We start from the raw sequence: 21869 nt of genomic DNA on the forward strand, positions 1-21869 counted from the left end.
CGGATAGAGCGCTATGCATGCAGGGACTTGTAGTCTCAGGCTCCCCGACCGGCGGGGCTGGGCGCACTCCGGGCGGAGTCGGCGAGCGCAGGATGTGAGCTCACAGCCCGGGACTGCTGGTGGGCAGGCGGCTGCAGGCTAGGGGCGGCTCGGAGTCCGCTGGCCACCCAGCTGAGAGGAGAGGCGCCCCCGGGGACGGTGAGAGCCGGGCCCGCAGATGCCCTCGGGGAAGGGGTGGACGGCCCCTGCTGGAGTATAGCGAGCCCGTCCTGGGGAAAAGGCGCGGGCGGCGTAGGGGAAAAGGAGAGCTCTGATCTCCCACGGAGGGTGGGCGTGAGAATCGGTGTGGGTTTCTCGGTAGTGAGGAGTGGCCCGGGCTAGAGAAGAGCCCACACCGGCCACATTTCCCAGGATTTTTTGGGTGACGCTTAACCTTTACACCTAGGGTTTCTGCTAGATCCGCCCACTCTAGCCCTCAGCTTTCCCCGCGCCGTCCTCCGTGTCTGACGGATTTCTGGGTCCTTCTTCCTTTTAGACCTCTCCTCTTTCTACAGCCGCGGCTGTTTGCCCTTTGTTCTGCTTGGGTTCCCATTAGCTTCGTTGCGTGAGCCATGGATCCGCCCCTAGCCCCAGGCATCCCCAAATATCCACACACAAAGTGCGGAAGGAAGAGCACTGTGGCTATCAGTGGAAACTTCATTCTCACTGGAATTACTTTCTGGGGCGTCACCTGCCACAGGATTCCTGGAACCCATTGGTCTGGGCGGAATCTGATTGACGTCATCCAGGGGCTCAAAGCAATTGCTTTGTAGGAAAGGAATAGATTAACTCTGGATCCGCCGACCTCTCTTGGCAGGCCTATCCTTTGAGCTCCTTTGCATTGACAGAACATGTATGCATGCTTTCTTTGATCCTGGGAAAACTAGGGCTAGACACAAAATACATCGGGAACTTGCTAATGCCTGTTAGGGAGGTGGATTTATTCCTTTGAGGTGGGCGGAAAAAGGGAAGGTGATCTCATACCATTCTAGTGTTTCTTAGTCATTGGCAGCCTCCTGGTGAGGGTTCACCTCCCATACCCAACCTCTGTGGCAAAGGAAAGAGTCTCCCAGACAAGCCGCCAAAGGAATTCACTGCTTCACACAGCACCCACGCTGGCCGACCACTTCCTTGGACATTCTTCCCAGGGACTTACCTAAATCTTTTCAGGGACAATTTCAATCTAACAAACTGACATATGTTAAATACTTAAAATGTGCATGGCATTGTGCTAAGCACCATTAGGGGAACACAGCAGTAAACTTAGGAAACCAGTGCCCTGCTTCTGGGTTGCACTTACAAGAGAGGAGCAACTGTAAACTCCTGCATGTAATGAGCATTCGGTGAAATCATTCCACTTTTTTTCTGTCTCCGTTATTACCAACGTGGTCCAGGCCCGCCGCCATCTCTTCTTGCCTAGACTACAGTTTCCTCTGGTCTTCCCACTTCCTCTCTTGCACCTTTACAATTCATTCTCTACCCAGCAGCAGTTATCTTTTCAAAATACACTACAGGCAAGTCAGATCATATCACTCCTCTGCTTGCAACTCTCCAGTTGATTCATATATTATATAGCAATAGGCCGGGCACAGTAGCTCACGCCTATAATCCCAGCACTTTGGGAGGCCAAGGCGGGTGGATCATCCGAGGTCCAGAGTTCAAGACCAGTCTGACTAACATGGAGAAACCCCATGTCTACTAAAAATACAAAATTAGCTGGGCATGGTGGTGCATGCGTGTAATCCCAGCTACTCAGGAAGGCTGAGGCAGGAGAATAGCTTGAACCTGGGAGGCGGAGGTTGCAGTGAGCCGAGATCGTGCCACTGCACTCCAGCCTGGGCAACAAGAGTGAAACTCTGTTTCAAAAAATATATATATATGTGTGTGTGTGTGTATATATATATATATATATATGTAATAGCAATTAGTATGAAATCCACACTTTGTTATCATCTAACACCTGCCTTCCCTGACTTGACATCAAACCAACTTCCCCCTACTGTCTGTGCACCAGCCATTATGACCTTATTTCTGATCCTAAAACTTGTTTTTATTTTGTTGTTGAGACGAGATTTCCCTGTCACCCAGGCTGACCTGCCCAGGCTCAAGCAATCGTCCCACCTCAGCCTCCCAAGCAGCTGGGACCACAGGCATGAGCCACCATATCTGGCTAATTTTTTTTCATTTGTAGAGACAAACTCTCACTATGTTGCCCAGACTGGTCTTGAAGTCCTGGGCTCAAGCAATCCACCCACTTCAGCCTCCTAAAGTGCTGGGATTACAGGTGTGAGCCACCACACCCGGCCCCTAAAACTTGTTTCTAACAGGAACTTTGCCCTTACTCTTCCATCTGTGTAGAATGCTCTCTTCAAACCTCAGCTGAAATGTCACCTTCCCAAAGATGCTTACCCTGTCCCTCTGTCTAAATTAGTGCCTCTCCCTAATCACTCTCATATCACTGTTTTATTATCTTTATTGCATTTATCAGGTTCTGGAATTATCTGTTTATTTATTCAAGTCCTTGTTTATAGTCTATTTCCTTCCACTAGAATGTAAGCTCCATGTGGACATGACTTTCTATATTTGTTCTCTTCTGAGTACCCAGTGCCTGGCACATAGGGGTACAATAAATGCTAGCTCTCTCTCTTTTTAAAAATTCCTGTTATGATGCTCCTTTGAACTGTTTGAAGGCAAAGACAATGTTTTTTCATTGTTCCCTATTGCTTAACATAGTAGGCACTCAGTAGTTTAATGGCTGAATTAGTTAAATGAGCTAATATATATTAAATGCCAAGAGATGGGGTCTTGCTATGTTGCCCAGGCTGGTCTTGACTACCAGGCTCAAGAGATCCTCCCACCTCAGCCTACTGAGTAGCCAGGAGTACAGGCAGGTGGCAGCACACAGCTTACCTCATTGTTTTTAGATTTATCCTCTGATCTTTTCTAGTCCTTTCTTCTCCCATTCTTATTGGGAGGGAAGAGGAGAGTAGGGCTGGGCTCCCTCTCAGGAAAAAGAAAGGAAAACAGCCACCCTATAGCTGTTCTTCCCTGAAAAATGGTGACAATTTCAGGAACTTGGGACAAGCCTGGTGCCAAGAAAGGGGAAGGTCAGGAAGCCCCAGCCAAAGCCCAGGAAACCTACGCCAAGAACACTGGCCAGCGCCCCCCACCTTGGCTTACTCAATTCTCTCCTGAAGCTGCTTTTACTTTCCTTCCTGAAGCCAGACTCTAGGTGGTGCTCAAAATAAACACTGGCACAGGCTGCTCTTGAGGCTGGAATCTTTAGAAAGGAAGTGCATCCTGTCCCTCTGGCTCCTGGGAAACTCCTAGGCTAGCTGGATTCCCAATAGGCTTGGCTGGAAGTCTGGGATCCTGGGAACCTTGACAAGAAAGTAACTGGAATCTGACTGATAGATCTCTAGGGTGATCTGTTCCTCTGGCCCTCTCTGACTGATTCCATGGATTTGCTTGTCTTCCTTGAGGCCCTGAATAGAGCTGAGTCTCAGGGAGGCTGATGAGGTGACCAGGGCAGGAGTCTGGGAGACTGCCTCCAGCCCTGGTTCCTGCTATAGTAAAAATGGCAGGGAGGCCAGACACGGTGATTCACGCTTATAATCCCAGCACTTTGGGAGACTGAGGTGGGCAGATCGCCTGCGCTGAGGAGTTCGAGACCAGCCTGGGCAACATGGTAAAATCCTGTCTCTACCAAAAAAAGAAAGAAAAAAAAATTAGCTGGGTGTGGTGGTGCGCATCTGTGGTCCCAGCTACTCAGGAGGCTGAGGTGGGAGGATCACTTGAGCCTGGGAGGCAAAGGTTGCAGTGAGCCAAGATGGCGCCACTGCACTCCAGCCTGGATGACAGAGTGAGACCCTGTCTCTAAGAAAAAAAAAAAAAAGAAAGCAAAATGGCAGAGACTTAGCCTCTGCCAGGGAGCAGTGCTTGGGCTTGTCAAGGAGAGAATGAGTACGGTCATGTTTCTGCTATTATCTCCTCCTGGTCTAAGGGTTCTCTCAGCTGACTCTTGTCTTCTCTCCCGTTTCCCGTGTCCAGCACTGAGAGTATGAGGCTCTGGCCTCCACTGGCCACTCACTCGTGACCCTTTCCACCACGGTGGAGCCTTCCAAGCCTACCTCCTGCCGTGTGGTGATCTACCTGCAGCGGGAGATGTCGGGGGACACCTGCCTGTGCCCGGCCTCAGGGGCCAAGCCCAAGCTCAGTGGATTCAAGGGAGGAGGGCTGGGCAACAAGTACGTCCAGCTCAACGTGGGCGGCTCTCTGTACTATACCACTGTGCGGGCCCTGACCCGCCACGACACCATGCTCAAGGCCATGTTCAGTGGGCGCATGGAGGTGCTGACAGACAAAGAAGGTGAGGCACTGGGGCTTGCTGCTCGGGGTGGGGAGGGCAGGAGAGGTTCCCAAGGAAATGACCAGATCTAGAATTCAGTCACTTTTCCTCTTCACCTTATGTAAGGTGTCATCACCTGGAGTCCCTAGTAGAGCTTCAGAATTCTGTGAAATTGTACATGGAATGCTATGTTTATGCGTTTTCCAGGAAGAAGAGCCATACTTTTAAAATATTTGAATAGGACAACATTCTCATAGGAGCCATCACTTTAAGACTGGGCAGTGGGCAGAAGGCCGGCAGCAGTTGGTTTCTGTGTTGGGCTGGGCCTGGTGCCCTGAGCCTAGGCCCCTATGGCCTGTACAGCCTGGAGGGCTGTATCCCCTGTGGGATGTGCCAGTTCTGGGTTTCAGAGAGGAAGGGTGAAGAGCAGCCGTGGGCCTGAGTGCTAGAACCTCCATCCCCGCCTCTGTCACTCTGCACGAGGGCTTTGTGCTTGTGGACCCCCTTCCTTGCCACCTGCTGCCAGCTCATGAGGTGGTCTCTGCGTGCCTCGGAGGTACCTGGTGGCAAACTAACCCCGTAGGGTCATCTGTACCCCTAGGCTGGATCCTCATAGACCGTTGTGGAAAGCACTTTGGCACCATTTTGAATTACCTCCGAGATGACACCATCACCCTCCCTCAGAACCGGCAAGAAATCAAGGAATTGATGGCTGAAGCAAAGTATTACCTCATCCAGGGGCTGGTGAACATGTGCCAGAGTGCCCTGCAGGTACACGGGTGGGGCGGAGCAGGGTGGGCAGATGAGGTCAGGAGTTGCCCCTTCTTGTGGGATGGAGGACTCTGGTTCCTGGCAGGTTGTGTGGGAGGCGTGGTTGATGAGTGCAAACCTAATGAGACAAGTGAGACGCCACCCAGGCCCCCCAACCTGGCAGCCAGGTGTTCACACTTGGCAGCGTGATTAGGCCCTGCTTCTGGTGTCTATGCTTTGATACCTGGATTTTAGGTTGTTGGGTTTTTTTTTTTTTTTTTTTTTGACTGTCACCCAGGCTGGAGTGCAGTGGTATGATCTTGGCTCACTGCAACTTCTGCCTCCTGGATTCAAGTGATTCTCGTGCCTTGGCCTTCAGAGTAGCTGGGAATACAGGCATGCGCCATGGCACCTGGCTAATCTTTGTATTTTCTGTAGGACTGAGGTTTCACCATGTTTTCCAGGCTGATCTCAAACTCCTGGGCTCAAGCGATCTGCCTGCCGCAGCCTCCCAAAGTGCTGGGATTACAGGTGTGAGCTACCGCACCTGGCCTGGATCTTGGGTTTTCTAAATGGGGGTCCACTTTCCAGCTGGCAGTTTCTATTGCCAGGGGCCTCATGATTTGTGTCTGACACTTCCTTACCAAGCAGCAGGTGGCCATGGCAGAGGGGCTCCAGAGGTACCTGGCTAAGCCTGGAAAGCAGAAGATCCTAAAGAGGGTTCTCTGTTCTGTGTCACGCAGGACAAGAAGGACTCCTACCAGCCTGTGTGCAACATCCCCATCATCACATCCCTGAAGGAGGAGGAGCGGCTCATCGAATCCTCCACCAAGGTACCGGGACCTCTGAGGGCTGCGGGCTGCAGGCTGGGGATGCCAGGCCCCTGGCCTGGCCCTCACTCTGAACTCCTTCACAGCCCGTGGTGAAGCTGCTGTACAACAGAAGCAACAACAAGTATTCCTACACCAGGTAGGGTGCGTCACAGGCTGAGCAGCCAGAGCAGACACTGGGCAGCAGACCCAATGCATGCTGCCTGCACTCCCAGCATGGTCGGCGTGGGTCTGGGCCTGGAACTAGCTGTGCTAAGTGGGGGAAGAACAGAAAGTAGAAGGGAAATTGGGACAGAGGCCTTTGGAACTCGGCAGGGTGCCCTGGCTGGGATATAAATGATTGAAGGTGAAATGCGCCCTCAACGTGTATCACGAAGGCAGCATGTCAGGTGTTTTCACACGTCATCCTACCAGGTGAAGGGGATGCTAGGAGGCCAGTGAGCTGGGAGTCCCCCGAGTCAGCCTGTGCGGTTCACACTGGGCTGATTCTCTCCCCACACCCTCCAGCCCATGTCCTATCCATAGGCCACAGTTAGGTAGACTCAGGTGGCTGCAGGTTCAGAGTCCCAAACCCTCCCTATGCTTCCCTGTGGACAGGCATATTGCTACTGTCACCCCCACAGTAAGGGAAGGAATGCCTCCCACTGAAATAGCAGCGTTGTCTCCTTCCTTCCCTGTTAGTGAGGGGAGACCTGCTCCCTCAGTTGTCCCTACTTTGACTTAAAACCAACTCAGTTCCTTTTCCTTACAGGCCCCCTAACCCAGAGGGTACCCTATGATCCTTTCTCTCCTGGCCCCCTGGCATCTTGTTTTCATTTCAGCAGGACAGGACAGGGGAAGGGAGGGAGGGGAGGGCTCCATTGTCTAGCACCCTCCCTTGGACTGGAACCTCATTCCCAGGCCTCTTGGCCCACGTGGGTTTTTCAGCAACTCTGACGACCACCTGCTGAAAAACATCGAGCTGTTTGACAAGCTCTCCCTGCGCTTCAACGGCCGCGTGCTCTTCATCAAGGATGTCATTGGCGACGAGATCTGCTGTTGGTCCTTCTATGGCCAGGGCCGTAAGCTGGCAGAGGTGTGCTGTACCTCCATCGTGTATGCCACAGAGAAGAAGCAAACCAAGGTGTGGGGGATTCCCCCTGCATGGGTCAGGGAGGACACACACCCACTGTAGGAGGGTGTGGTTGGGGTGTGACTAGCATGGAGCAAAAGGGGCGTGCACTTGGCTCTTTTTTCCAAACATGGTAATGGTGCTGGGCAAGGACAAAGCCAGAACAAGGGGGTGTGGGGAATGGAAGGGAACCACTTTGTTCCTGACAGCTCAGGGCAGGGGCCGTTGACCAGCAGGAAGTGGCTTAGTACAGTGGGAAGGACTGGGTCTTTGAAGTCGGCCCAATTCAGGTTTGAACGCTGGCTCCACCACTTGCCAGTTTGCTGACTTTGGATAGGCCACGTAAGCCATCTGGGCCTCAGGTTCCTTATTTGCAGACATGGGGATGATGGTATGACAAGATATGAAAATGATACAACTTTCTGGAGTGGAAGTACGGTGTAGAAATAGCTTGGGCTTTCCTGTTAGAATGCTGTTCAGATCTCCTATCTGAGCCAGGGACAGAGGCGGGCACAACACTTGAGCCCAGGAGTTTAAGACCACCCTGGACAACATGGTGAAACTCCGTCTTTACAAAAAATAGAAAAATTAGCCAGGCATCGTGGCACATGCCTGTAGTCCCGGCTACTCAGGAGGCTGCAGTGGGAAGATCCCTTGAGCCCAGGAGTTTCCAAACACTCTTAATAATAATAAAATAAAATCTCCTCACTGGCCCCCACTAGCTGGGGGTTTCTGGCTAATCAACTTAGTGCCAGGTACACATCAGGCATTTGATAGGTGACAGTCATCACAAACTCAGCTGGCCCCTCTCCCCCAGCTGCAGTCAGTTACCCCAGAAAGGAGCTGCCTCCTGTGAGTGCAGGTCCTGGAGATGATCTGCTAGGGTGGATGGCAGGTCATCCGGGAAGGGCCACGTGGGTGTGAAGAGCTCAAAGTAGCCAGACTTGCCAAGCAACCTGTCGACCCCTAAACTACTCAAGTGCCTCCGGCTGGGAGATCTGCAGAGGGTTTGGGGAAGGCCAGCTTACAGGTGACCCTGCTTCCTCCTGCAGTTTTTGGTGTAGGGGTGGGAGGGAGGGTGACAGTGTGGGTGGCTCCTGACCCTATCGGTGGCGAAAGGGTTCAGGGGCAGGTCTCTAGTGGCTGGTGACGCTGCGGTGGAAGTGGCAGCAGCACCTGGCATCTTCCTAAGTGTGTCCTCTTTCATGAACTCTTGTGACCTCTCACAACACACCTGTGAGACACACAGGGCTAGAGCCGCTCTCCCCATGTGACAGATGAGAGAACAGAAGCTCAGTCCAACAGAGCAGGTCAGGCTAGAATTCAGGTGCTTGACTGCATTCCCTTTCTCTCCTCTGGGCAGGTCATGCCGGTGACACACTGGGTCGGGCAGGCAGGGAAAGGCAGCGGAACCACTCAGCATAGCAGCTACTCTTTGTATGTCTCTGCTTGGTGGTTTGCTATGTGCCAGGGTTCTGCTAAGCAATCACATCTTTCCTGTAATGTTGACAGCAACTCTCAGGGGTTGATCTAAACCATCCTTTTGTACATATGGGAGCTACAGCCCAGAAGGGTTCAGCCCAAGGCTCCACAGCTAGCAAGTGGTGGAGCTGTGTTTGGACCTAGGCCTGGCCCACCCTCTATGCCCGCTAGTCCCTTGGTCTCAGGCTGGGGCAGGGGTGTGGAGGGTGTTGGTCTTCCCTGTCCTCATGTCTATAGAGTACACTCCCTCACCCCGCCTTCGGAGGGAGGCTGGCTCTCCCTGGAGACGGACCGCCACCCGTCTTATGAGAGGTAGCAGAGGCCTTATGGAGCCTCAGGGCCAGCAGCTCTGACACACAGCTCCCTCTCCAAGATGAAACATTGCTCCGTCTTCGTCCTCCCTCACCCCAGGTGGAATTCCCAGAGGCCCGAATCTATGAGGAGACACTCAACGTTTTACTCTATGAGACTCCCCGAGTTCCCGACAACTCCTTGTTGGAGGCTACAAGCCGTAGCCGCAGCCAAGCTTCCCCCAGTGAAGACGAGGAGACCTTTGAACTGCGGGACCGTGTCCGCCGCATCCACGTCAAGCGCTACAGCACTTACGATGACCGGCAGCTCGGCCACCAGTCTACTCATCGTGACTGACCAGACCCTCAGAGAGTCAGGGCACGGGAGGCCCTATCTCTCGTCCTGTGGAACCTGCCCTATTGGCCATCCCATGCTGCTGCTAGCTGGGTCTCTGCTCCAGCACCCAGAGGCATGACAGACCCTGCTCGGAGGTCAGAGGGTCTGGGCAGAGGAGGGACCACATTTCTCTGCCTTGCCCCCGAGCACTTATGGAGACTGAGTCCTATCCTATCTGCTCACCATCACCCTTCCTGTCTGACAGGGAGCTGCTTCTGCTCCCTGGGGCAAATGGACTGACCCACCTCCTGCTGCGAACCTTCCCCTAGGCCCTCTGTGGAAGGGCTACTGCCCCTTAGGCCTCAGCTGAGGCCCATGGGGAATGGGTTCATTCTGGGGAAAAGGCCGCTCCTGGTGTTGTAGAGGCCCAGTTTTATAATGGAAGGTGGGATGTCTTTTTTCCTAAGGTGTTTAAGCACAAGGCTTGGTAAGTTTGGTTTTTAAAAAATAATCTAGGAAATGAATCTAGTAACGAGGAAACTGGGCATTTCTTTTGCCCTTCAGGGTGCCAAGACCCTACATATGGCAGAATCCTTGGCCCTTCTCCATGCCTGTGGGATCTGTTTCTTTAAAGCACTTTGTACTGTTATTCAGGAGGTTGATATTCTCCCTGACCCATGTCTTTCTACCCTAATCCCTGCTTCCCTGCAGAATAGAGGATAAAGAGGGGATAAAGAGGAAGCAATAAAAAAACATCCAACAAAGCAGCTCTGGCTTTGCCAGCCTGGCCAGCAGCTCAGAGTGCACCGAGGAGGGAAGGATGGCTAAGCTGGGACCTGCAGTCCTCACAGGGTGCCTGTGAGAAAGGACATTTTACCTCCCCATCTTAGAGTCACATCACTGGCTCCTAGGCCTAGCATGACTGCTCTTTGTGGTTCTCTTGAGTACCCTTGGCTTCCAGCCATGCTGTCCTCACATACGGTAAAGCCAAAGAGCTGTCACAGGGGCCAGAAACATGAGCCACGGCAGGAAGACCGTGGAGCCTGTGGGTACTGCATGGTGTTGGCTGGCATGCCCATCAGCTGAGGACAGCAAACTCAGAGCCCGGTGCTCCCAGCAGCCCCTGCACAGAGGTAGCCCATGCTTGGCCACACATCTACCCCCTGCCCACACCACCTGTGGTCTTGGTTTGTCCTGGCTGGGATAGTGGTTCTGCCCAGTGGTGTCTCTGAGTGCAGGATGACAGGAGCAACCGAAGCACCCTGAAAGCTTTCACTCCTTGTTGGGTAACTCAGCCATGGGGATGCCAAGAACTAGCCAGGAGGTAAGTTCCTCTTTAGGGCTTTGGTTTTCATTCCTTTTTGTTTGGCTTGGCCAAACCAGAATTCAGCTTATCGGAATTATTTTCCAAAGGAATGGTATCAGGGAGGGACTGTTCTGCCAGCCTAACAAAGCAACGTAGCCACATACTGTACCCACTTTCCGCTCTTTGGAGAGAACACAGGTTATCAAGTTTATCCCTCTTAACTACTTTTATGATAGCTGATGCCACAGAGCCTATGGGCAAATGCCAGACCCAGGGTTAGACACAAGGACCTGAAGTGACATGACGGCGGGACAGGGGAAATGTGACTTTCTAATTAGGCATTTTATGTTAGTCACAGTCTTGAATGTATAAATAGCACTAAGACTCTCAGGTCAGGTACCTTGGTGGTCAGCTACTAGTTCTTCCAGCCCTCATTGAGGTTAACAAGATAAAGACAAATCCATTTCTTTGGCCAAATTCAGGCTTTGGCTTTGTGACTTTCCCACAGAGACTGGAATGCGTCGGCCTGAGACCACTGGCCTATTTTCTCAGCTGCCCTCTTGAGGTCCTTTAATACTCAAATTCCCAGCTCCCCACTGAGGTGTTTTGATGCTTGCCTTTTGACCTCCCCATCCCCTTTAGTCCCTGCTTACTGCTTTGACGTTCACATCCTCAATGTCTCGGTCTTTCTTGCCGAGAAAGCACAGTAGTCTGGGACTGGGCATTTATCTTCTCTGACTGAAAATATCTCCTTGGTCTTAAGGAAAATACTAACATTGAACTCACTGACATGATCTTAGCTTCTTAAATCAGACCTTATGGCTTAAAAGTTTGGGGGTTTTCTTGGAAAGTTTACAGCCCTATTCAGAAAGCAACTCTCTTGGCTGTGTGCATTTTTCAACTCCAAGCAGCCCAAGGGTAAGTAAACAAAAAAGTATGGATGAAGGTCAGACTTTCTTGTCAGTTTCTGAGAAACCTGGCAGCCTGCTGTTAACAACACAGACCAGTATTGGATTTTATTGAATTTGGTATGTGACCAAGGTCGGCCTAAAGGATGGCGCAGGTCCTGGGCAGGAGAGAATTTTTCCTTATCACATAACTGTAATATTTGGTTGCTCAGCATTAGTGATGGAAGCAAACACTAATTTCTAATAAAATTGTGTTAAACTCAATGGTACAGAGCCATGTTTACAGTGAGCAGGCCTTGGCCAGCTTGCGGCCATGGGCTGAGTTCCTGTGTTTCCGTTATCACCTGACCTTGTGTTCTAGCTAGGTCATAAGCGTGACTGTACTGTTGCCCTGCAACCCCGGCTCCCCCTGGAGGACTAAGGACAACACTAACAAGGGCTGGAACTGTGATTTAATATTAATTCAAGAAAATGACCTCTAACAATCACTGCAGTGGCGGAGGAGAAGAAATCCTAAGAATTGGGGCAAGTTGCAGCACAATTCATCTCTGGCTCTTGGAAATCTGAGAAGCTCAGGAAGTAGCTTGGCTTAGTCGTCATCCATACCTAAAGCTGCTCCTCGGCCAAATTCCTGCATTTGTGGTCTGGATGCTTGGCAGAGTCATGCTCAGGGCTGGCACACCCATTGCTCCAGGAAACCCGACTGGCTTGCCTCCCTCCTCTCCTGGGCCTAGCGAGGCCAGAAATGGCAATGGTTGGTCAGTGCTAAGAGCCAGGCCACTCTGACTCTGACACTGGTCTCCCTCTCTGCATTTGGCAGAAGGTAAAGTGAACAGGAGTCCAGTCCAGCAACCCTGCCAACTAGCTGAGAGGCACACTGACCGTAGGAGATGTCCAGCCAGCCTCCAGGCTGAGAGAGAAACAGGCACATGCCCTACCGGGGGGCAGCTCCCTCAAAGGGCAGCAGAGAAAGCAATCAAGAGCACACACTGGGTCAGAAGGGAAGCCTGAGACTCTGGGAGCAGAAATGGCAAGGGTGGCCAAGCGTGCACTGGTTTACTGATCAAACCTCACGTGACAGGCCAGGAAACTCCTCCAGGCCTGTGGCAGCTGAAAACAGTTCCTAGGTGGAGAGGTTTACTGGAACATGGTATAGGCAGGGCTTATGAGGAGGCCAGCCTTGGAGGTGTCCCACATGGGTCTTCTGAAGAAAAGTTATACCACCCTCACCACAAAAAGAACCCCACAATCAAATTAAGAGACCCACTGTGGCCCATGATGGGGAGAGAAGAGTTCTGCAGCAATTGTGGGATGACAGTTGTTCTTCCTGGTGACCAAGGAAGCACTTGGGGCCTCAGCTGGCCTTACCAGTGAAGGCCTGAGGGTGGTGTCTTCTCATCTTTATTGCTTTCCAGGGAGAAGGGAGGGATCCGAACATCAAAGTGGGAGCCATCAGGTCTTTCAAAGCGGAATGTGCCCCTGCAGGTCAGAGAGAAGCTGGTTTAGAAGGAGCCAGGGCTGAGGTCTCCTAAGGATCTGGATGGCCCCATGCCCTCAGCTGCCAGCCACAGAGGATGTGTGAGCCTGAGCTCTCTTCTGTCTAGCTCATGACAGGAGGACTCGTCCAGAGACCCAAGAGCCCCTCATGGTTATCCATGAAAAGAAAAACAGCTGCAGTGGTTCATGCCTATAATCCCAGCATTTTGGGAGGCTGATGCTGGCAGATCACCTGAGGTCAGGAGTTTGAGACCAGTCTGACCAACATGGAGAAACCCCGTCTCTACTAAAAATACAAAATTAGCCGGATGTGGTGGCGCATGCCTGTAATCCCAGTTACTTGGGTGGCTAAGGCAGGAGAATGGCTTGAACCCGGGAGGTGGAGGTTGCAGTGGGCCGAGATTGCGCCGTTGCACTCCAGCCTGGGCAACAAGCGAAACTCTGTCTCCAAAAAAAAAAAAAAGGTGTCCAGATTCTGGCCTTTAGATACATACTGCATAAGCTACCCAACTGCATTTTCAGGCTAAAGAGTGAAACACAAAGGGAAAAAACCCAATTATATGAGAAACTCTGCAGCATCAAATCACCAGACCTCTTTGGCCTAAGACCTCAGTCCACAAATCATAGGGAACTGGGAAACAGGCAGTAAGAGAAAATCAGACAAGTCCCATACAACAATAAATAGCAGATAAGGCTCCCTCTAAGAATGTAACTTGGCCCAGAGTTAATGGCAAACTCTAAGCTCTCACTGTTTTGACCTACAGCTTCTGTTTGTGGAGCTGGGTGGTCCCTACTGCTGTGCACACTCACTCACCACATATGCCCACTGGAAGCCTGCAGCGAGACGTGGCTGCTATACTGGAACGCGGGCTGCTCCTTGGATAACACAGGTTCCTGTAAGGGTTTAGGCAAAATGGGTCAGGCCAAGCCCCAGGGACATGTTTCCTGTACCCCAGGGTTACATGCTGACTGCCAGTTCATCAAGACTGAATTTCCCCCGCCCAGCCACCGCCATAGCAGGCATCCCACAACACGATAACGCTGCCTGCTAGTACCTCCTCCCACAGCATGACCATTTGGCCTGGGCCTCTTATGCTGGCTCTGGGAAAGATATCTCAGACTGAATGTCCGAGGGCACTGGGCAAAGGACCTCCTCTGCAGCCTGGGGAACACAGTGAGACCCCATCTCCACAAAAAAAAAAGTTTTTAATTAACCAGGCATAATGGTGTGTGCCTGTAGTCTTGCTACTCAAGAAGCTGAAGCAGAGGATTGCTTGAGCCCAGGAAAGTAAACTATGGTCACACTGCTGCACTCCAGCCTGGGTGACACAGCGAGACCCTGTCTCTAAAAACGAAGGACCTACTGTGGAGATATCCCCTCCAGTGTCCATTCATGCGTGCTAAGTGCCAGGCACCACAGCAGGTACTCTGCAAACCTCTGCTGCTGTAATTCTCCTAGTGATCATAAGGTAATTGGTGTGATCCACATTTTAGCAGTAAGGAACTAAGATTTTGGTTAAATAACTTGCTCAAAGTTATGCAGTGAATATATAACTCAGCTGGAATTTGAAGTCACTAGCTAAATCTAAAGCCCTGTTCTTATTCACTTTACCACCTGCCTCCCCAGTCCCCACTGAATTTGATAAATGCTTGTTGAATATCGCCTCTGACACCAGTACTGCTTGTGACTTTATTTCTCAGGAGACAGGGTTGGGTAGGCAGGGATTATAAAATCAGATCTCTTCAAGGACCAGCAGAGGATGTAAACACGTAAAGGGGCAAAGAGGCAAGATCACAGCGAGTGGTGGGGGTGCGTGCCCCACCTAACAACATTCAAATTTCGGTTTTTAAAAGACACTATACCAGTTTTAAAAACTACACAAGTTTTGACTTCAGACTCACTTAGGTTTAAATCCAGGCCCTGCCACTACTAGTTATGGGACCATGGGCTAGTTATTTAACGTCTCAGTCTCACTCTCTTCATCTATGAAATGGGTTTTAAGAAACCTATCTCATGGGGTTGTTTTAAGATTTCTAACCCAAAACACCACAATGTGTTCACAAAGTGAGCCTCTGTCTATAACCACAAAGGAGAAGGAAGCCTTGCACTAAGCCCCCAGGCTTGCTGCACAGGACCAGAATGACTAGACCAGGGATGCTCACCCTGCCCACTACCCCTCGGCCTCGCACTGTCTCCAAGGTGCCGGAGAGACTGAATATCCTCCAGTGCCGCTCCCGGAGCTGTACCACGTCACTGTCAAGGTTCTCCAAACGGATACAGTAGCGCCACTAAAGGGGATGTGGGAGAGGGAGTTTAAAAAAATAAACTTTGGGTAACCCTCCTCAGAATTCTGTGCAAAGCAAAAGTCAACAAAGCTGACACATGCACTGCACAGGCTCCGCTCCCGCCAGAAGGTGAGCTCCCCTACCTCCACCCTGACCCCCAGGCACACCCCACAAGCTCCCCTTCTCCCAGACAGTGCCACTCACCCAGTACACATGGGAATTCTGGGCTTCCTAGGGAGAAAATAAAAAGAATTTAAGTCCCACAGGGCAAGACCAAGTGTGTTCCAATCAACATCTCTCCAATGCAGTTGATGTATTCCAGGAAGGTTGCAGACAGACCAAATTGAGAGTATCTGTGAGATAAGGATGATAGCTGAACCATGGCCTACACACACACAGGGAGGCAACATCCCTGTATCCACTCCTGGCCTCCCCACTCTTCATCCCTTCAAGATCGCCAACAGAGCTGGATGCCAACAGAAATCAGCTACAGGACTCTTACCTTTTTCACTGTCTTCCTGGCCAGCCCTGCCCCCTATCCTTGCTGCCCTGGGCCCCTGTCCTCCTCCTGTCTCCCATTACTGTCCCTTACTATAATACTTTAAGTTGGCCTCCTCCACTACTATGAGGTCCTGAAAGACAGGGACGGTGTTTCATTTATATTTGTATCCAAACATGCAACGACTATCACACTTCTCTGACCTATAGCTTCTGTCTGTGGAGTTGGGCGGCCCCTACCACTGCACATGCTTACAGCCAGGCAATGTTTAAGTGTCTATAATGTGTAAAGTGTTATGCCTACACTGCTTTAAATAATTGTGTGTATATTCTTCATAAACATGGCTCCCTTTGAGCAAGAGGGAAGAGACAGGATAAAGGATTCCTTCCTGGGACCTATGAGTTTCCCTGCCTGCTCTAGGTCTTGGTGTCAGCCACTGTCTAGAGGCTACTCAACCCCACCACTTGGGAGCAGAACCACAGGGACATGGTTTATATTTAGACTCCCCTCCCCCAGCAGTCACCTTAAGGACACCATATACCTTGAGGCCTACCCCTGCTAGAAGGGGTCCAGGCTGGCCACATACCCTCATGCCCATGTAGAAGGGGATGACAGTGACACGTATGTTCTCAGTTGTTTCCCGATGAACATCAGAGAGCTCCAGCCAGGGATGATTCTTCTCTTGCCAGGCCCTTAGTGTCTCCCGAGCCACAAAAGGAGGTGCTGGGGCAAGATACAATTGGTTAGTCCAAGCCAACAGTCCAATGCCATTGCCCCTCCTAGAAAACCCTTCCTAGTGGTGGCCCAGGCAAACAGGATGCTCACACATGAAGCAAAAGTACAGGCTGGAAGAAGGCGCAGGACTGCTACCAAGAGTAAGCCCCGAGGAGCTAGTGTACCTAGCTCCTGGGAGTTAAGAGCCCTGGTTTTCAGCCCTCACTCTGCTACTAACAACCTTGAGTCCCTTGTCATCATCCCTGATCCTCAGTTTCCATATCTGTAAGAAAATAACTGCCATCTGTCAGGTATGACACCTATGAGGCATGACAGGTCTAACAGGGTGTTGAAAAGGGTTGTGGAAATAGAGCTTTGGAATTACTTTTCTTTTCTTTTCTTTTTGAGATGGAGTCTTGCTCTGTCGCCAGGCTGGAGTGCAGTGGCGCGATCTTGGCTCACTGCAACCTCCGCCTCCTGGGTTCAAGCAATTCTCCAGCCTCAGCCTTCCAAGTAGCTGAGACCACAGATGCACGCCACCACACCCAGCTAATTTTTATATTTTTAGTAGAGACAGAGTTTCACCAAATTGGCCAGGATGGTCTCGATCTCTTGACCTACTGACCCGCCCACATCAGCCTCCCAAAGTGCTGAAATTACAGGCGTGAGCCACAGCACCTGGCCCATTTTTTTTTTTTTTTAAATCTGAGATGAAGTCTCGCTCTGTCATCCAGGCTGGAATGCAATGGTGTGATCTTGGCTCACTGCAACCTCTGCCTCCTGAGTTCAAGTGATTCTCCTGCCTCAGCCTCCCAAGTAGCTGGGATTATAGGCACCCACCACCATGCCCAGCTAATTTTTGTATTTTTAGTAGAGACAGGGTTTCACCAGGTTAGCCAGGCCAGTCTCGAACTCCTGACCTCAGATGATCCACCTGCCTGGGCCTCCCAAAGTGCTGAGATTACAGGCGTGAGCCACTGCGCCCAGCCCTGGAATTATTTCTATGATATTCTTTGATGAAAAGGCCCTCCCATTCCACCTCCCCTTCTTGAGAGAGATTACCTTTTGTCTGGTCATACAGAAGAAATCTTTCAAAGAGTTCATGTTGGATGGGAACTTGATCAGTGGAGGTGTAGGGGAGGATGTCTTCATGGCTGACATAGTCCAAGCCTGGTACAGAGATGCAGAACACAGTGAAACTCACACAGGAGAGGAGAGAAATGGGGTTGAGAAGAGACATTAACTGGCCTTGTCCCAGTATGGGACAACCCTGGTATCATACCCTGGCATCATAATCCCTCCCAGTGGATGACAGGACATCAGGATCCTCTCCCTGAGACACACCAGACTCCTTCTTGACAGGCACCATTCAAATGCTAACTACTCACCTGGGATGGCATAGAGGGCCCGGCTGTCATCATGGTTAGCCAAGAAGGTCACAGCTTCTGTCTGAGATCTCTGAGACTGAGGCAAGAAGTGAATCAGGGCTTTGTTTGCCACTGTGCAGTCCAAGGCCTTGGGGACCAGGACTGACCTGGGCTCTGTTTGACCCCTTTCCCTCCCTTTGTCCCCATTGGGATGCAGGACTTTCCATGGAGAGGACCCCCAGGCCCAGCCATTTTGCTTACTTACTATATGTGGGCAGTCACGGGCATCAATCAGCACCTGATAGTAAGTGTGAGTTTTGCCTTTCACCTCCTTGGAGCCATGGCCAGCAGGGTTCTCTGCTCTATGGGTGGGAGAAGGAGGCCAAGATCACCACACGAGAAATGGAAGCTGCACCTGATTCAGCTCCCTACCCCTCCTGACCTAAACAGGCTGGTCCCTGATCTGAAGGGGCTTTTTAGCACCAGCTGGACACCCATTCTGCAGCACCTCAGCTCAGCTGCTCCTCAGTTGGGGCAAATAATACAGCATGGAAGACCATGGTATGCAGCCATCATCTGACTGTGTGGATACCTCTTAAAAGAAGGGGGCCATGTTGAGAAAATCAAATTGCCACCTCAGTCCCCAGGGCCCAGAGTACTCTTATCTTCTTATATCCCAGGGACTGTCTGTGATCACTTAATGGAGCTGAACTTTTTCTGTTTTAATGTATTCTAGGGATGATGTGAGATTGAGGGAAAGACTCCAGCTGAACATCAACAAATCAAGAAGACTTGTCCCCCAAATGCCCTCTGTGGTACTCATAATGAAAATTAGGAGTGGCTTAAGAAAGCATTCTGGGGAGGCCTAAAGGGACTCTCTGACTGAGACTATCCCTGGCACTCAGCACTTTTGTCTCCATGGGTCTTAGTCCCAGAGAAGTACTCTGGGGATGTTTCCAAGGCCCAGGAGGATGCTGTCATCACCCCTGGTACCCCCATTACATATGTCTGCCATCTCCTCCTGAGGATACTGTGAGGCACAACCACAGGGAAACATACTTTTCTGGAGCTGCAGAAGCCACATCCCGGTCATACAGTCTGGCCTGCCAGGGAAACAGGACAACACCTCGGTAGCCAAAAATGCTATGAAGGAAAAGCTGGGAGGAAAGAGGGGCCTCAGTGAGTCTGTAGTCCAGCAAATCCATCCAGGTGGGCCCCAGACCACAAAGCAGCACAGGTGGAGGCAACTCCAGCACAAGGTCTTGCTACCTTTTCCCTTGAAGTCTGTGATCAACCAGACCAATGGCTGGAACACTCTTATTTCTTCTTTACCTGGCTGACTCTACTCATCCTTTAGGTAAAAGCTTAGACCTCCAAGAAGCCTTCCCTGACCTCCCTTCCACTTAGCACAATGTACAGCTATTGGCCATTTGCAAATCATTCATTCTTTTCTAGACTAGAAACTCCAGAATGGTAGGAATCATGTCTACTTTGCTTTCTGATTTAACCCTAATGCACAATGCCTGGTCTATTGTAGGCACACAGAAAAATAAAATGTTGAACAAACAAAAAGTCTTCCTTAACTTATGATATCCTAGAAGGGCCTAAATCTATCCCAGTGGACCCAGAACAAAGCTGATATAGAAAAAGAACCACACATCCAGAGTTTACCACACTAAAGTCAATTTTACTGCAGCAAAGCATCAAAGGTTTACTTTTCTGAAAGCTCCCTCCACTGGCTTCCCACCATCCACTATGTTAGAGAAATCTTCAGCAACTTGTCTAAACCTCACTATAGTCCACACCATCCCTGTCCACACTAACTTGGAAAGAGAACCCACTGACACATTAAGTGCATTCAAATCTAGGAGAACAGAAACCGTATCTATAAAACTTTGATTCTGGGCTAGGTGCGGTGGCTCATGCCTGTAATCCCCAGGACTTTGGGAGGCCAACGCAGGAGGATCACCTGAGGTCGGGAGCTCGAGACCAGCCTGACCAACATAGAGTAAACCCATCTCCACTAAAAATACAAAATTAGCCGGGCGTGGTGGCGCATGCCTGTAATCCCAGCTACTTGGGAGGCTGAGGCAGGAGAATCACTTGAACCTGGGAGGTGAGGGTTGCGGTAAGCCGAGACCACGCCATTGCACTTCAGCCTGGGCAACAAGACCGAAACTCTGTCTCACAAAAAATAAATAAAAAATAAATAAAAATTTGATTCTGGTCTGGCACCAAACATCAAGGAGGAATGAATGGAAAACCATACCATGCAGGCCTGTGACCTAATCTGACTTCTTTCAGAAGCAAAGCACTCTATGAAAATGAAAGATGACCCAGCCCAATACTCACCTGCCCGGTCTCATATTTTCCATTCTGTTTTGGCACCTCAAACACACCAACTGTCTCCAACACTTTGCCCTCTGGTCGATTTCTGAGTAGGAAGGAAAAGAACAAGTTGAGAAGAACAAAGCTGAGAAGGTAATGGTACTCATCCACCAGAAAAAGCTCCTAGGATACTGAGGGGCCACGGCGATGACAGCAGAGAAGGGTTTGGGGTAGTGGGGCCAGCTGGAGCAGGAAAGGCTTTACTCCTCCTTGGTGAAAACCTCCCCAGTCTCCCAGTGTTAGATGTGACCGCTCCCATATTACTGTCTTCTCTCTTCACGGGGCATTTGTCATATCATGCCCTCACACTCTGCTCAAATGTACTCCTGCCCTTGTTTCTTCCCTAACCCACGCTCCTGACCTCACACAGCACTTTAACTGTCTTGCTCACTTTTTCAATTTTTTAAGAAGGGGTATATCTTTTTTTCTTCTTTTCTTACATTTTCTAAATCACAAGTCATCAAGCAATATCCTGCCCACTTTACATTTCAGTTGTGTTCATGTCTTATCTTTATTAAATACTGTAAATTCCCTGGGAGCAATGCCTGAGTCTGATTAGCTGGTACTGCCCCCTCAGAGCCTAGTGTAGAAGAGGTGCTCAAAAAATATTTGTCCTGTATTGTAATTCCATGTCCATCTCCCCCTCTAACCTGTAGCCCTTATATTGTCCTTGAAAAGCTTAAACATCTCTAGATTTCCTACTGCACCTAGCGTCTCTCAATATCGTTTTTGTTCATATTCTCACAGGGGTCTTAAATTGCAAATAGCTATCATCTCTCCCCAGTGTCAGTGTCTAATATCAGCCACTAAAAGGTCAGCACCGTCAGTCACCACTCTGAACAGGGCTGCACTTTCTAGGGGCCCTTCAAATAGAGGCTGTTTTTACTGTTTTGAAGATGTGAACTTTATGCTTCCTCCCACTGATCCACCAGCCCGTTTGATCCGCCGATCCCATCCGCGGAGAGTTTCCACACCACCCCCTTGGCCTCAAACCCCCTTCCCCGAGTCACATATAGAAAATCGATCTCCCCAGAGTCACTTGGAAACCTGGGGCCTACGAGGGTCCACACCCAAGAGTCTCGTTTCCCACCTCTAGCATCTTTCTGAGGGAGACTTTATCCGAATCCAAAGGCTGAGGGTTCAAGCCAAAGCCCTAGGGCAGAATTAAAAAGGTGCCCTCTGACAGCGGTGCTGGGGACCCCAGCCGGGGAAGTAGGATTCACTCGGGGAGGGTAAACTGTTCCCCCTCAGGTCCAGCCCTGTACAACCAGGGCTCTGGGCCGCGCTGGCTTCCCTGCTCCTGGCACATGTCCCAGACAGCGCAGGTCGGCTCCCTGCTCGGGACCCTCTCCTGGGTCAAACTCCAGTCACCCTCAGCCGGCCCGGGCACCTGGCCTCCGCACTGGCCAGGAACACGCTCCCTGGGCTCCAGGCCCAGTCCTCGCGCCCCCTGGCTCCGTCCCTCACCGGGACGAGAGGTGCCTCCGCGTCGTCGTGGTCGCCGCTGGCGAGAAGGCCCCAGCCCCAGCCGCCGCACAGAGCGGCCTCGGCCACCGGGCCCCAGTCAGCGACCGGGACCACCAGCGGCTTCCCACGGCCAGGGCCCGCCGGGCTGCACAGGTTGCCATGTCCCGCCCGAGCGCCCGCCCGGCTGCTGACACAGAGCCTGACCGGCGGCCGGGCGGCGTTCCGCCCCCGTCCCACACTGCCCCGCGCG

General features: G+C 51.2%; 2 protein-coding genes across 4 annotated transcripts; one reads left to right on the top strand and one right to left on the bottom strand.

The window, feature by feature from the left end:
- Positions 1–33: 33 nt before the first annotated feature.
- Positions 34–11665, top strand: TNFAIP1 (TNF alpha induced protein 1). 2 transcript variants are annotated; one of them, XM_008010776.3, is made up of 7 exons: positions 34–198; positions 4090–4408; positions 4989–5158; positions 5881–5970; positions 6054–6106; positions 6868–7090; positions 8972–11665. In XM_008010776.3, the coding sequence occupies exons 2-7, from the start codon at positions 4204–4206 to the stop codon at positions 9206–9208; spliced, it is 978 nt and encodes a 325-aa protein (XP_008008967.1). In that variant the 5' UTR covers positions 34–198; positions 4090–4203; the 3' UTR covers positions 9209–11665. The 2 variants fall into 2 exon arrangements, with proteins under 2 accessions (XP_008008967.1, XP_008008968.1); XM_008010777.3 differs by having other exon boundaries at positions 39–198; positions 6895–7090.
- Positions 11666–11838: 173 nt separating this feature from the next.
- POLDIP2 (DNA polymerase delta interacting protein 2) lies at positions 11839–21869 on the bottom strand. 2 transcript variants are annotated; one of them, XM_037992779.2, is made up of 12 exons: positions 21620–21869; positions 20117–20198; positions 18824–18921; positions 18030–18126; positions 17786–17861; positions 17460–17567; positions 16270–16406; positions 15389–15415; positions 15062–15187; positions 13713–13792; positions 12770–12880; positions 11839–12131 (listed from the first exon to the last, which is right to left on the bottom strand). In XM_037992779.2, exons 1-12 carry the CDS (start codon positions 21778–21780, stop codon positions 12008–12010), a joined length of 1227 nt encoding a protein of 408 aa, XP_037848707.1. In that variant the 5' UTR covers positions 21781–21869; the 3' UTR covers positions 11839–12007. The 2 variants fall into 2 exon arrangements, with proteins under 2 accessions (XP_037848707.1, XP_008008966.2); XM_008010775.3 differs by having other exon boundaries at positions 11839–12880.

The sequence above is a fragment of the Chlorocebus sabaeus genome, chromosome 16, assembly GCF_047675955.1.
Source record: "Chlorocebus sabaeus isolate Y175 chromosome 16, mChlSab1.0.hap1, whole genome shotgun sequence".
NCBI classification, from domain to species: Eukaryota; Metazoa; Chordata; class Mammalia; order Primates; family Cercopithecidae; genus Chlorocebus; species Chlorocebus sabaeus.

What these genes read in the sequence shown, in the direction of transcription:
- TNFAIP1 (XM_008010776.3), top strand. Translation starts at nt 4,204, where the DNA reads ATGTCGGGGGACACCTGCCTGTGCCCGGCCTCAGGGGCCAAGCCCAAG. An exon ending in GGTGCTGACAGACAAAGAAG is followed by an intron (nt 4,409 to 4,988) that starts GTGAGGCACTGG and finishes CTGTACCCCTAG; the next exon opens with GCTGGATCCTCATAGACCGT. An exon ending in AACAAGTATTCCTACACCAG is followed by an intron (nt 6,107 to 6,867) that starts GTAGGGTGCGTC and finishes CCTCATTCCCAG; the next exon opens with GCCTCTTGGCCCACGTGGGT.
- POLDIP2 (XM_037992779.2), bottom strand. Translation starts at nt 21,780, where the DNA reads ATGGCAACCTGTGCAGCCCGGCGGGCCCTGGCCGTGGGAAGCCGCTGG. An exon ending in GCTTCTGCAGCTCCAGAAAA is followed by an intron (nt 18,127 to 18,823) that starts GTATGTTTCCCT and finishes TCCCACCCATAG; the next exon opens with AGCAGAGAACCCTGCTGGCC. An exon ending in GCCGAGGGGTAGTGGGCAGG is followed by an intron (nt 13,793 to 15,061) that starts GTGAGCATCCCT and finishes AAACCCTTACAG; the next exon opens with GAACCTGTGTTATCCAAGGA.